Source organism: Ictalurus furcatus, chromosome 12, assembly GCF_023375685.1.
Source record: "Ictalurus furcatus strain D&B chromosome 12, Billie_1.0, whole genome shotgun sequence".
In the NCBI taxonomy this organism is placed as follows: Eukaryota; Metazoa; Chordata; class Actinopteri; order Siluriformes; family Ictaluridae; genus Ictalurus; species Ictalurus furcatus.
The window spans coordinates 16,498,666-16,513,949 of NC_071266.1; the positions used below are offsets into that span (position 1 = coordinate 16,498,666).

Consider the following 15,284-nt stretch of genomic DNA (forward strand, 5'->3'; position numbering starts at 1 on the left):
ACAGATGAATCTATGTTTGAGGTGTTTGGATCACAGAGGGGAACATTTGTAAGGCGCAGAACAAATGAAATGTTGGATATAAAACTTTTGAGTAGTAACGTATCTAGATATTATTATATATTATACTATCTGAGAAAGCAGGCTGAATATACATTGTTAGTCTGAAAATATTGAAGCCGATTTTACATTGCACATTGTGGAAGTAAGACTATGCTGAAAAGGGTCTTTATTTGAAAGTTTTCTTTCGCTTTTACGGAACGTTATCGCTTTGATATCACTTGACATGCCGTGAGTTTTTAATCTCTCTCCAAAGAATTCCTCCTGCACTTACTGTTGATGTACTTTAAAACTGAATAAAGTGGAAGTACAATTCCTGCACAGTGGTAGTGAATTCTGTATTGACCAGTGTGTGAAAGTGTTTTCAGAGCTGTGGGTTGCACGTTACTATCCAGTCCCACTTGTGCTTGTGTCCATGCTCTACTGAGGTCATAAATGGTGGAAAAACCTCCCAGACACTGCTGATAGACACTGCATCCTCCATCGCTCATTGAGCTATAAGGCAGCTCTGTGAATGATTTCAGCTGAGATGCCAGCTTGTCCACATGAGTAATATTATACACAGAGTTATTCTTTAGCACATTTATTGCACTCATTTTTTTTTTATGTTTGTCTTTAACAGTATAGCTCAAAGACTGGGAAACAGTGTTTCAATCTACATCTGCGCGTCTCATGTAATGTGGGGAAGGGACTAAAACTATGTTTCCCATCAGCCACTGCACCATGTCACGTGTCTTTCACCTGATTCACGTTTGGCACATTAACACTCATGTATAAATAGTCACGTTCTGCACTGCACTGGTTGTCTTGTGTTGTTTGGCTTATCTTTCTGTATCACCTTCGTCTAGTCCTGGGTTCTTGTAAGTCTTGTTTTATATTTTGTTTGTACCTCATTAAAACGTTTGAAATTAGATTCTGCACTGGCATCCGTCCTTACGTCCGTAATGTGACATGCGTGAGTGTAAAGTTCAGGAATAAAAGCGTTAAATGGCTCAAATAAATGAATATGGTGAAATGTACTGTATTCACCCTGTTGTCCTTAACATTAAATCTGTGCTTCTGCTACTCTGGATGCAAAAAGTTTGAGTTGGAGAACCCACGGCGTAGGTGAAAGACTTCTATACTCTGTCACATGATTTTCAGCTTCATTTACGCTTAAATGAAACAAATAAAAGTGGAAAACAAGGGTGCACAATGTGGGGGATTGAGTCTAACACACCTCTGATACGGACGGAGTGGACTGAAATGGTTTATAAAGTGCAGCTGAATGAGGTCTTAACACGACACCTGAGAGGTCCAGTGTGAAAAGGCTTTGTTCCATCTTCACCAACAAGGCCGTTGGCTCTTTTTATCAAAGGGCAGGACTTATGTAAGACAAACCTGATGCTGGGAATTATCCCATGCTATAGGGATGGACCTGAATCCAAAGGAATATCTGGATTGTACAGACAATGCATTCTGAATGAATACAAATACAGATATGAATGACAGGTGGAGTATTCTTTTTTTTTTTTAAACCCTGCCAGAAAGAATCACACTAGCTGTGTGCAAAGGGACTGTGATCTCGTAAGCTGAAAGAAAATAACCAAATGAATGAAGGAAGGAATGAATGAATAATAACTCCTTGTGAGCTTGTAGACAGGGTTGCCAAGTTTCAGCAGAATTCCCACCCAAAATGCAACTCAAAAACTGCACACATGTAAGTAAATGCTACAGTATAATTTGAGTAATAACAGGAACTCACTCGCATGTCTTGCTGACTTTTACAAAGTGCTGACCTTCCATAAATGTTAAATAATCGTCGACAGATGGCCCGCTGTGCATATCTCAGCAGGGCTCTAGATAAAATATTATTTAATTAATTTGAAAAAATATTGTAAAACTTGTACCTTCGTTGTACTTTTTTTGTCATTCTCAAATGAACGTTAAAAGAAAATCTTCTCTGAATACTCATATGGGAATTCTAATGAAATACTGCTTAAAAGGACCTCATTTTGACTCGCAGAAGCACCAGATTTATAGAAGATTCTGACAGCGTGTCCAGTGAACTTTTCCGAGGTATGTTTCGATGATTTTTCTGGAATGTAACAAACCCAAGAACTGAAGTAAATCTTGTAAAAATATTAATAGATGGATATTTTTGTCCAGTGTTGCCTATTTAACAGTCTCTTGATTTGAGAAAGACATTTGATGTCATTTTGAAACATAATCAGTCAGTCTATCACCTTAGACAGAAGATAGAAAGCTTTCCAGAAAGTTCCACAGGGCGTCTGGTTCAGGAGCTGAATAAAGTTCTGCAAATTGCTATTTGTTCTTATAATTTGTGAATTTATCAAGCAGCCCTGTTTTTTCTGTTTTCCAGCATAGTGTTGGGGTTAACATTATACACAATAACACAAGAACAACAATATCTGTCCTTCCTATGATCTTCCATTTTAAGTATAATAATAATAATAATAATAAATAGAGCTGAATAAATGTCCCAAATCAATGCAGACTGCTGCCACTGAACTTTATTGATTTTAATATTATAAATATGATCATTTCTTTAGATATGAACTGAACAGCAATAGCATACTACTCACCACATCAGGCTGCATCTGGCCATTGATGTTGGCTGTGCGGAAAGGCGAGTGTGTGGACAGGCGCTTGTCCCACTCGCTGGGTCGCGGCTCTGGGACGGATGCCATGAAGCTGCGCTTGAGCTCGCTGATACTGCTGTGGTGACGCATAATCCCTGATTGAGTCTTATCCAGATCCTGTCAACATGAAAGGCCATTATGAGAGAAGGAAGTGACAGAAGAAACAAAAAAATCACTTAAAAGACTGGAAGGCAGGAAAAAGTAAAGAAAGCAAAAACAGATGGAAGGTAAAGGTTAAAAAAAAAAAAGAGAGAGAACTAAATATAAAGTCTCCTCCAGAAACCCTTGGTAAAGATGTAGTTGTGTTTAACACTGAAAATATTAAATAAATGTAACCTTTTATTGAATTGTATTCTAAGAAAATTAAAACATTTTTCAAAAATGATATTTTTCAACAAAGCCACATGAGTAATTACTGGTAACCTTTTTGGTTACGGAGCCAGAGATGGATGCAAGTGCAGATAAAGTTTAAATGTGAATTAAAACAAAACACGATATCTAGAATGCGGGGTAAAAACATATAGACTAGGAAACAAAAACATAGAACAAAGAACAGGACGCAGCAACAGACACAATGGCAAAGTAAGACAAACGAAAGACAATGTGTGCAGTGCAAAAACGTGACTTATATACAAGTGATCATTAACCCCAAACGTGAATCAGGTGAAGATAGTCATGTGACATGATCAGGTGAGGTGCAGTGGCTGATGGGTGGCTGACAGTGTAGTCCACACAAAAAATGGGCAAATAATGACCAAAATGTATCCATTAAAAACCTGTGAGCTGAGCCGGAAAGCTGAGTCCAGGAGAGAGGACCTCGGACTCTGGAAGAGCTGAGAGATTCTTTAATGAGGAATGTCTTAGATGCCTCATCAAGCATTATAGATATATACAAGTACTAAATCTAGGGTTGCTCATAACTCCAAAATGTGTGGTTTTGTTAAAAATAATAATAATTTTTAAATAAATTTACTTCAATTAAAGGTTAGAGTTGTCTCATTCTTTTAATTTGAAATTAAGCTAATTACCTCACATTTTTTTCATAACAACTTTTATCAATCTTTACCAAGGGTGCCAATAAGTCTAGATAATGTCGCACATTGCGGTGTTTTCTTGAATTTGCGTTAATTTCTGCGATCGTGAAATCCTGGAGGGACTGACTTGTGAAGTGTAGGACAGAAATGAGCAGTACCTTTCTTGGAAGGCCAAAACTACACTCTGGTCCCAAGCCAGCTCTCCTCTATCACACAACAGCTACCAATAGAGGAGGGAGGAGGCTAACACGTGATTCCTCTGAGGCACATGAAGCTGGCCAACATTATCTTTTTCAAACTGCTGCGTCACAGGACAGCGTAACACACTCGGAGGAAAGTGCTATCTGCCCTCTTCTGCATACATGAGCTCACAGCTGCCCACGATTGGCTGGAGTCTCTCTGGTCAGAATTTGAACTCGTAATCCCCCAACGACAGGATGAACACTTTTCTGTTGCGCAACTCGGAAGCCCTTAAGAGCGGCGGCTCGTCCCTTACAGCATATACAGTGCCTCCAGAAAGTATACAGCATTTTTATGGATAAAATTATAAACAACATTTGAAGTGAGCTGTAAATGTAGCAGATAAGTGCTCATTCGGGTTACTGCATCCTTCAAACTGTGTGTTTTCTTTACAGGACAGCGCATCACATTAACCCGAACACTGGAATTGTTTTATTAAGCTGACATTGTGATTTCTTGAACTCTTTTTAGTATCCTGTGGGTTCATTCATTTGTGTGCACAATAAACTATTGGTGCACGATATTAAAAAAAAAAGAAAAGAAATGAAAATAACAGCATGTGCTGGATAAAGTGCTATTTTATAAACTGCTGAGTAAATAGGATGGAAACCATACTGTTAAATTAAAATAAGTTTAACCAAGTAATTAATGCGATTACATCTAGGAATATTCATGCAAAATAATATATTGTCAATATATTTTTATTGACTCCTATTAGATTTATTTCAATGTGTTTTAAATTGTGTCTAAACTTTTATCTTTACCAGCACAAAATGTATCTACAGTCAAAATTTTCTATCCCTGATTTTTATTTTCAGGCGTAAAGGGCTTGTGTTTAGATGCAGTGGTCTAGACGATATTGAAGGAAAAAAAATCTGGAGGTGTGAACTACACACAGGTGACTTACACGCAAGTCAAGCACCTGTATAACCCATTTTGGGAAATACTGACCCAGTGTAAATATTGATGGATACGGCCCACAAAGCATAAACTGTATTATTTAAAATTGTCTGCCAGCCCTCCCTATATTACAGCGTTTTTTGGGGGGGTTTTTGGAGCATTAAGTGTTTATTTTTTCAGTCGCAGTCCCAGTACCAGGTCAAGCCAGGTTTAATATATGTGAAATATTTATGAATATAAATTTTTTTTACTGTTCATCTTGACACTTGACACTAATCACACAAGCAGACAGAAAATGTGACAAAAAAACAACAACAAAATGTGCCACATTAGTCCACAGAGCATTTGGGGAATTACTCAGGAACACTGTGAAACACTCACATGAGACCCCACACTGTGGCTCTCGCCTTCTTGCCTCATTTTAATCTGATCCTCTACATCAGTTTGGTTAATGACTTTCTGTACTGCTGCTTCAATGTAGTGTGTTCTGGCACAAAGCTAAGTTACTCCAGTGCAGAGGCCATATTAACCATGTTAACTGTATTACTTTCTTATTTATTTGCATCTGGGATTCTTCAATGAAATGATATACTGTCATGCAGGAGCAGGTGCACATGTGATACGCATGTGAGTGTCCCAGCATGGATGTTCAAGACATCCTCATGTACACACACCTTGGAGTCCAAAAATTGTTAAGATACACATCCACAACTATGGGACTATCTGTTTAAAATGGAAACTGCTCACAGAAAAGATTACAGGTGTGATTTATTTATTTAAACAACAGGTCAGTCCAGGTAGTGTGATAGAGGATACTAAATGACTTCCATGAATACTCAGACATATGGTATGGATTAAAGCTAATCACATCATGTTAGTGACGTCATAAATGAGTGGATATGTTAATATTAACTCAGAGATGACAGCATGATCACAGGGTTCAGCGTTGGCAGTTTCTTCTATTTCCACTATTTTATGAAGGTAAGACAGCTGATTAAAAGAATGGAAATAGAATTAAATCTGTCTATCAAAGTTCTTAAAGCTGCAAGCAGCATTTTTGGGGGCCAAGCACCCAGACCTGGTGAGCTGCACAGTCATAGATGCGCTACAATTGTTGCCTAAGGAAATCACTGGAAAGCAGAGCCATAACTATAGGCAAAGGGATTCAAGAATGATTTGTAGTTTCACACATTTGCCAGTCCATTATGGGAGAATGGTTTTGAATATCCGAGTTCCTTTGATAATTTTCGTTTAGACAGGTCTCGAGATGATGTGAGCCAAATTTGGTAAAGATTGGACAAAATTTGGAGGAGGACTAGCAAAAATGTCAGTTAGATATAAGCATTTGGAGCATGTTATTGTAACTTTTGACCTGTAGGTGACACTGGCACGACATTTGTTGCATAGACTCAGGTCATAGTCCTGAAGATGCCTACCAAGATTTGTGTCAGCGCGCAAAGTGCTTGTTGAGATACACCACACTTCCTGTTTGGCCGCTTTGCTGTCAGATTCATTGGCCCATTATGGGAAAATTGCTTGGAGATTTCAGAATTCTTTTGATAACTTTTGGGCCTTACTCTGAAGATGATGTATGACAAATTCGGTGATAATTGGACAAAATTTGTAGAAGTAGGAAAAAAAGTTTTGAAAAATACAAGAGGGTGAAAAATCTAATTAGATGGATATTGATTTCAGAGTACACTGAACTCATCCCAACCCAGGGAAGCCAGTGATGCCTGGCTTTTAAATTTTGTACACATGGTTCAAAAGTTATGACCATAATTGTACTTCCAAATTCAGCATAAAGCATTGGCAGCATGTGGCCCAAATGTGGTCAGAATGTTCCTTAGACCCTCCCCAATCAGTGTGCCAAATTTCACAACTTTTTATCAAACAGGTCTATGGGCAGCCATAGACATGCTAGCCAGAAGACGAAGAAGAAGAAGAAGAAGAAGAAGAAGATAAATAAAAAGGTAGAATAACAATAGAATGCCTAGACACCTTCGGTGCTTGGCCCCCTAAATGTACACTAAATGAGAAGCAGCCATGTACATTTTGATGTTTTATGTTCAGTATATAGTCACTGCTATATCCTGTTATATCCAGATCAAAAATAAAATGACTTTCAGACATTTATTAAATAAGACAGACAAAATTCCCAAACAGATATTTAAGCAATTTATATTCAAAATTTAAATGTAACAGAAAATGTCAGGAAGGAAATTGATACTTGCTTTAGTATTATTGAGATAAATTGTGCATGCAAAGTGTTTTGGGCCAAGCTACAGAAAATGGGGAAAAAAACAGACACAGTGAAAAGAAGTGAGTAGAGTGCAAAGAAACACAGAAACGAGACAGAAATATCCATGCAATAAGACATGCGATAGAGAGATAGAGAGCAGGTAAAGAGCGAAAAAGGACAATCTCCAGATACAAACCTCCAACATTAAATTGCTATGTCTGGTATAGAGCGTTTCACCCTCGATTTTCTTAGCTCTTTTCTGCAAAGAACAAAAATAGAAAGAAAAGCAAGATGGTTTTGCAGCTTGCCAACCTGTTGGAGCATTCAGTGTGAAATGTGGATGAGAAACAAGGTCATGGTATCAAATGAAATAAAAATGTGCAGGAGAGCAGAGTGAAAAGGTGTAAAGGTGCAGAGGCAGCAGGGAACACTAGACTGTGCAGTGATTAACGTGTAGATGGACCATAATTCTGCACTGAAAATATTCAGTGTGAAAGCTAGAGGTGAAGTGATTCTACTGCTTATTGCTGAATTGCCTTATTTATTGATTCTTGAAACTCATTCCTCAATGGCCCTTATTCATCAACTCATGCCTAGTCAAGAGTGCATGAGTTACACTTTAGCAAAAAAAAAAAAAAAAAATCCACATTAAAATGAAAATATTTACTTGTGCTATATTCAACAAATGGTCATAGGGATTGTAATAGCCTTATAAGACCGACCGACCGACCGACCTACCTATCTATCTATCCATCTATCTATACTATATGACCAAAAATATGAAGACACCTGAGTGTCACACCCATATGTTGTTCTTCTGCAAATGGTTACCACAAAGTTGGTAACCCTAGCACACAATTGTATAGAATGTGTTTGTATGCTGTAGCATTACAATTTTCCTTCACTGGAACTAAGATTCCCAAACCTGTTCAAGCATCACACAAAGTGCACAAAGTGAGCTCCATGAAGACATGGTGTGTTAAGGTTGGAAGAAGGTGGAAGAACTCGAGTGTCCTGCACAGAGTCCTTACCTCAACCCCACTGAACACCTTTGGGATGAACTGGAACTGGAGCCTCCTCGACATCCCAGCATCAGTACCTGACCTCAACCTCACTAATGTGCTTGTAGCTGAATGAACACAAATCCCCACAGCCACGCCCCAAAATCTAGTGGAAAGCCTCCCTGAAGAAAAAGTGGAGCTTATTATAACAAAGAGGGGAATAAATCTGGAATGGGATGTTCAACAATCACATATGGGTGTGATGGTCAGTGGTGCACATACTTTTGGCCAAATCTCATTATATTTAACTCATTTATTTCTCCTTTATTGTCCTGCATAGATAGGTACTGTAGCTCAGCTAAACACCTGAGTTAGCAACAATTTTTGTCTGATACCAGGTTTCAATACAAAACAGTTTTACATGTTAGAAATCGATCCTGTTGGTTCGTTTGAACCAAATATTCTTGTTAGGCTGCAAAAATGAAGTGCACATGTGACTTCTGGTCAGCACCATTACGCAAAGTAGTACTTCTAATTTTAATGCAAGTTCAAATCAAATTAAGAACTTAAAATAGACCTCCCGTCCCCAGCTCCACCTGTACATGCCCACTCGGTCTAAGAACAAATCTAAAACAGACAGGCAAAAAAAATTAATTCTTACTGTTATAAACATGCTTTTTCTTTATATGGGAATTTATACAGGCAATTATATATATATATATATATATATATATATATATATATATATATATATATATATATATATAAAAAATAACCACATGCAGAATGCAGAGAGCATTCACAGCACCTTTAACCATTCATTACATTCTAACCACAATGAAGAGCCATACCGAACCAGCCATGAAGAGTTGAGCTTGTACAGACACAGTTATACAAGCAAGAACAAAGCCAGACACAGCCAGAGCAGATAATGAAATTAATAAATAAAAATTTCTATTTAGAAGACAAATAGCAACAGTAAGGATGAGGAAGATTGCTTCTTTGTCATGCTGTAACCCTTAAGTGGGGATAAATTCCAACCTTGCGCATTCGCACCATCACTTGTGGGGGCTGTAAACGCCCCAAATGGGAGGGAACAGACAACCATGTTAGATTCCCTCACATACATTACACCTCCATTAACACTTCTATACTATAGACCTTCATGTAATCAAGATTTAAACTGTGTTAAACAAATACGTTTTTCAAATGGCATACAGTACTGTGCAAAAGTCTAAGTCACATGTAAAGTAATGCTGTAAATTTGCAAAGATGCCTTCAAAAAGAAAGAGCAGTAATAAACTAACCAGTCACTACCATTTGTATTTAAAAACACATCAGTAGGCTCAGGTACAAGTTGTGCAGGTTTATAAGGAAACTGGTTGGTAAGATTTTCTCAACACCTTTGAGAATCTGGAGACTTCGACTGTCACACTCGCTTTTTTTTCCAGGTAAACCCTGACAAGCTTTCTTTTTTATTTATTTATAAAAAAGTGAAAAATCTAAAATTGGTCTGTTAAGTATTACGTTACTTCTTTACCGACCTGCAAACATTTTTCTGTAAACTTTCATGGTTGGAAAAACATGCTTAAAAATGAAGAAAAAAAAAGTTTGCATTGACCCAATAATGTTAAAGTTATAAAGCGAACATCTAAGACAATGAATATTACAAAAGATTTTGCACAGTGCTGTACGTACAGTATAAGGCCTCAATAAAAGGTCACGTTCTCAATTCTTGCTATGCATCCAGTGTAGCTTCTGAAACTGAAGCACACACCTGACTCGTTTTCTCCCCGTTAGTGGTCGTCACTGCCAGGGCATCACGGTGCCGCCACTCACGCCGGACTACCATCTGCAAGGGCACATAATTACCCACCCTGGTATGTCTCTCTCTCTCATACACACACACACACACACACACACACACACACACACACACACACACACACACACACACACTCTTGCACACAGCCTAGCCAAGCATACCAGGGCACACACTTGTCCTTTCACAGCCAATGGTACAATCTGATTTCTATTATGGGTAACTGAGGGTGTTTTCTCACAGTGTAGCACTTCAAACTTACCTTTACTACATTTAATAAGGAATACAACACTTGGGGTCGTGCTGTTAAAGGAAAATAATCTACAACCAAGTGGTGTGATGCAGCCCGATGTACACTGGATTTACTGTTACAACTCTGATGTGGATTATTTTCCTAAAACTGCAGGGTTTTATTCCTCTTACACCACATATTGTTTGTTTTTGTTTTTTTAAATAAAATGAACATCATACTTTTTATCTATTTATAGTTAACTTGTGGAATGTCTCTGAAACATTATTTCCCTCACCAGCCTCTCTCATGACATTAAACTCCTCTATCCTGAAGACTTTCTCATGTCAGTGATGTATGACTTCTTACAACGTCTCTGAAACGTTATTTCCCTCACCAGCCTCTCTCATGACATTAAACTCCTCTATCCTGAAGACTTTCTCATGTCAGTGATGTATGACTTCTTACAAGTGCTCAATGTACCATCTATTCATTTCCTTGAATCTACTTGTGCCTACTTTGTCAAGGACGGTTTCAAACAACAGGGAACTCTGGCAGATATCTGGTGTTAAGAGACACATTTATAATCATTACTAGCATTCTGTTATACCCCTACTAACTAGCAGAGGTGGTGGACCCTCACGTAGCTGCAGAATAGACAACCTGGAATGGGATGTCTCAGAGTAGTGGCCATGATGATGAAATATTCCTTGTGCAATGACACGTCACGGTAGGACTGAGCTCCCAGCCCATTCGTACCAATCTGTCACCCATTGGGCCAATCTGTACTTAGACAGGGAAATACTGCTGTGACAGATGAATAACTAGCTGCAAGATCCTTTTAGAAATGCTGCTACGAGCATCCAGCAAACGACGCCCTTGTACCAGGGCTCTAGTGTTCAGGATAATTTCCTGGAATGTTATGACACAGCCTGCCCACCGTTCCAAGGGGCCGAACCCACGGGCACAGATAGCCTGGCCAAGGGTGCCACGAGCTTATATGTCGATCCACATAGGGTGTGATCATCAGGGCGTCCCAACCATTCGTTAGATCAGCAGTATGGTCCAGGATCTCAGTGACCCTTTTGGGGGCCTTAAATAGAACCCTTTGGAGCTTAAGCTTGCAGAGCTTCCATGTAAGAACTGTGTCATGGTGTCTCAAAACAGTTAAGACGGAACTTAAGGCCCAGCCAGGCCACCCTCAGGTTGTAACAGGTTTTGCCATGTGAACCTTCTTTTGGAGCCTCATGTCTCCAACTCCGTGGAGACTGCGATCTTCTCAGTGAACCAAGGATGCATTTCTTTCTGTATTATTGGAGGTTTAGTTGTACACACTGGGGCAACAGGGTAGCTATGATTCCCAATTAATCTATCTTCATGGTGATTAATTATATGGTATGCTTCAGTACTAGGGTACTTTCCCATGTTCACGAGATCAAGCGATATAATGTAAGCAAGGAGGGTAACTGTCCTGGATGGTCTGTTTCCTGTTGGGGGAACCCATTGTCCAAGTATGACAGTTTCCTTATGCCTCTGCCCATCAGAGACAAGGCAAACTGTATGCATCTTGTAAACACCCACGGCTCTAGAGAAAGCCCAGAGGGAAGGACATTGAATGCCTGCCCCTGACAGGGAAACTCCAAAAAAGTGTGGGACATGAACGGTGCATTGCAAGGATTCAGAGTCTGTCTGGGGCTGCTTAACATAAGTAATATCCGATAGCCGTAGTCAGACATAATACATATTAAAGAGAAACATTAAAATGATCACAATAAACACATTCTGAAAAATAAGCAAACAATTATAATTAGATATGGTGGATGTCTGCTCATTAGAACTGAATAGTATTACATGGAATGTGCATCAACCTGAAATTGGACGTATCCATCTATCATGTACCTTGATCTCAGATGTGTCCTCAAGTGCAACACTTTGCATTTTGAAGCTCCCAGTCACACAGCTCTCTGCCTTTACCTCAACCTTGTTCTCTCCTGAGTGAGACGGTGGACTTGTGGGCGTCACCAAGTCTTTGTGCTCCACCTGTACGGCTGATGTCACTGTGGGAGAAGGAGCTGTATCGCCAATGGAGACAGGAGACATGATTGGTGCACTGACAGGACGTGCTGTCTTATTTAAGGTTGGCACCATGGCTGAATGGAGAAAATTAGGTGGAGGGACAGAGAAAACCATAAGATGTGTTAAACCATTCTTCTTCTTTTCTTCGTAAATGGCTTGTTATCACAAAATATGCCGTAACCGTACGCTATTTGAAACCCCCAATAAGGCTTATATTTCTGAAGACATGCTCAATTGCACACACTTCAGTTGGAGGTTATCTAATCACATGCACTTATTTAAATTATCTAGCTTAAGGCAGCTCATCGGACCAGAGACTAGTTACAGGGCTAGAGACATTCGGTCAGAAAAGGACATTTTCGCAGACTTTTTAAAAGATTTTTATTTACCTTTCTTGTCTAATTATTAGCTAACATCAAAGACAAAACCAGAATAAATCAGACTTGTTCAGACTCCATAGCACTACGCCACTAACACCAGACATTGTCTAAACTCCACTTGTGAACAATAAAATCACTTAATTGTTTTAATATATGCACACAAATTCTTAAGTGGCTCGCAGTTCTTAAAAAGAGCCTTGGTGGCTCAATTAGAAGTCAATTTTGCAACTGCAGCCTTAGAAAACAGGCGAGAAAGCAACTATCGCCACAGCAGAGGTTAGCAGGAAGGATCGTCATTTGTGTAAATATGTGTAGATCTTCGCAAAAATTATTATTTTTTATAAAAAAATAAGGCTAAGACGTTTAAGGCTAAAACAGGTTACATAACAGAGAGCCTGCACATGAGAGAACAACAGAGTGAAAAAAAAAAAAAAAGAGAAAGGACAGAACTCCGTGTCAAAGCTTTAATATTGGACTACACTAAGGCTGAGCATCTGAGGGGGGGCAAGTTCAGCAAAGTGAAACAATTATTAGCTATTACACTGCAACACAATGTACGGTACTTTCTGCACCTTAGCACAGATAGAGAGAGAGAGAGATAGAGAGAGAGAGAGAGAGAGAGAGAACAAACCTCCGTCTAAGCTGTGAGAAGCCGTCTTACTGGCAAAGCGCTTGAAGTGGGGTGCAGGGCGGTTGATCATGGAGCTAGCCTGGCGTGTTTGAGCCTGAGTACGCCCACTGTACCTGAACTTGGAGCCCAGAGCCAGGAGCTTTCTGGGTGTGGTGGCAGCTTCAGTCGACGTCAACCTAGAATGGACAGTTAATATTTAAAGTGGATCCTCACATCCATCACAGTGGTTCTCAAACTTTTTCAGCAGTTCTTAAACTTTTTCAGTGGTTCTCAACCCCCCCAACCGCGCCCCCCCCCCCCCCCGTAGGGTGGCCCCCTAGATTCGTCCAATTTTCACAATTTATTATTTTTTTTCCACACTAGGCTCTTCTGTATTAAAGACCTCTATCTAAAAACTGATGCATATTAAATAGTCTTAGGTTTTATCATCGTGTGGATAACAGTACTGTACACTAGTATATCAACGCATGTCTCTGTTTGGTGTGTGTCTTAGTGTGCTGTGTATAATTGATTTCATTTATTAATGTTTCTCATTTTTATTCAATTAAATTTTATTTGTATAGTGCTTTTTACAATATACATTGTCTCAAAGCAGCTTTACAGAGACATATAAACACAGGATACAGATTTTAAGTGTGTGAATTTATCCCTAATGAGCAAGCTGGTGGTGACGGTGTTGAGGAAAAACTCCCTAAGAGGAAATGAGGAAGAAACCTTGAGAGGAACCAGACTCAGAAGGGAACCCATCCTCATCTGGGTAGCAACGGATAGTGTGAAAGTAAAAGAAAGTTCATTATGGTTTTAACATGAAGTTTGTTTGTTGAACTAGTCCACTGTTCACTAAAGGAGACCTGAGTGAAAACTGCATGTGGTAAAACCATAGTCCCAGCAACCACAGTGAGAATGTCCATGTGGAATTGAGGTCCATAATTTTTATGTACATCATAGTTCAAAGGTTGAATCCCAAATTACATACAGGTAAAATTCATTTAAAAAAAATAATGTTCTAGAATGTCTATGTGGCCCCCCATGCACCATCTGGCAGCCCCTCCAGTTTGAGAACCACTGCTCTATAATGCCTCATTCACATATATCTAAAGGAGAAGTAATCAAGTGGTGTCCTTAAATTCCAACCTCACTATTTTCTCATTCAGATTCTGTACCTTTTCAGTAGTTTATTTTGTTCGGTTGACTGCCAGATTACTTTGTCTATTGTATACTGTATGTAGCCTACATACCATTCAATTACAAAACCGTAATAAAGTTTGTCTCACCTGAAAAAGGTGTGGTGTTCTACACACACTTTCCAAAGCTTCTTAGAAGCTTTGTAATTGGGCAGCTTGAAGCCAATGGCACTCTCATAATGTTCCAGCTAGGATTAAGAACATATCAAAAAGCGAACAGACCTTGGTGGAACCGTAGCAATAATAATAATAATAATAATAATAATGATAATAACAACAACAACAACGTTAAAAAAATGGTGTGTTTTTTTTTTTGTGCAAGCTTGGTGTACCTCAGATGGCCGTATCTTGATGAAGAAGCTGCTACGTTTGTAGGAGACTTTCAGCACTTTTGGCCATGGAAAACGATTAATCCTCAGCTTGTCTTTATAAACCAGGAGACCACTGGAGCAGACACCCAGCATGATGTCCACCCCATTCAGATCCTGAGAGACAGACATAAGCATCTCTCCAGTTATAAGCAATATTACTGTAAGCCATATTCAGAGTGCAAAAGTCACATCAATATTTAAGTTACGCAAAATGGGTTAAGCATCTCCTTAAGCTAACTTTCTGTATGCACCATTCAGATTATGGCAATTACTTAGAAGTTGTTCACTCACTTCATGCCTATAAATCTTTCAGATGCTCAGGATAACAGGTCACTAGGATCAATATGGACCAGTCAGCCTGCAGGGTCTAGGGTTAGGACCAAGCATGGTGAAGCTGCATTCAGTCAGTGTGTGGTCCTAAGATGGAACCAGCTGCTGGGAAGATCTCAGATATACCCCAAATTTGGCCATCTAA

The 15,284-nt window shown here is 39.1% G+C and overlaps 1 protein-coding gene across 6 annotated transcripts in view; it reads right to left on the reverse strand.

The window, feature by feature from the left end:
- Positions 1-15,284, reverse strand: part of epb41a (erythrocyte membrane protein band 4.1a) — a 36,946-nt gene that overhangs the window by 6,776 nt on the left and 14,886 nt on the right. For 5 of the 6 annotated variants that reach the window (XM_053637902.1, XM_053637901.1, XM_053637899.1 and 2 more), the window contains 7 exons: positions 14,771-14,923; positions 14,529-14,626; positions 13,255-13,430; positions 12,067-12,317; positions 9,894-9,968; positions 7,312-7,374; positions 2,643-2,816 (listed from right to left, as the gene is read on the reverse strand). In XM_053637902.1, the coding sequence (XP_053493877.1) occupies positions 2,643-2,816; positions 7,312-7,374; positions 9,894-9,968; positions 12,067-12,317; positions 13,255-13,430; positions 14,529-14,626; positions 14,771-14,923 (990 nt within the window). Of the gene's footprint in view, positions 1-2,642; positions 2,817-7,311; positions 7,375-9,157; positions 9,188-9,893; positions 9,969-12,066; positions 12,318-13,254; positions 13,431-14,528; positions 14,627-14,770; positions 14,924-15,284 lie in introns of all 6 variants that reach the window. The other variant, XM_053637903.1, reaches the window with a different exon arrangement.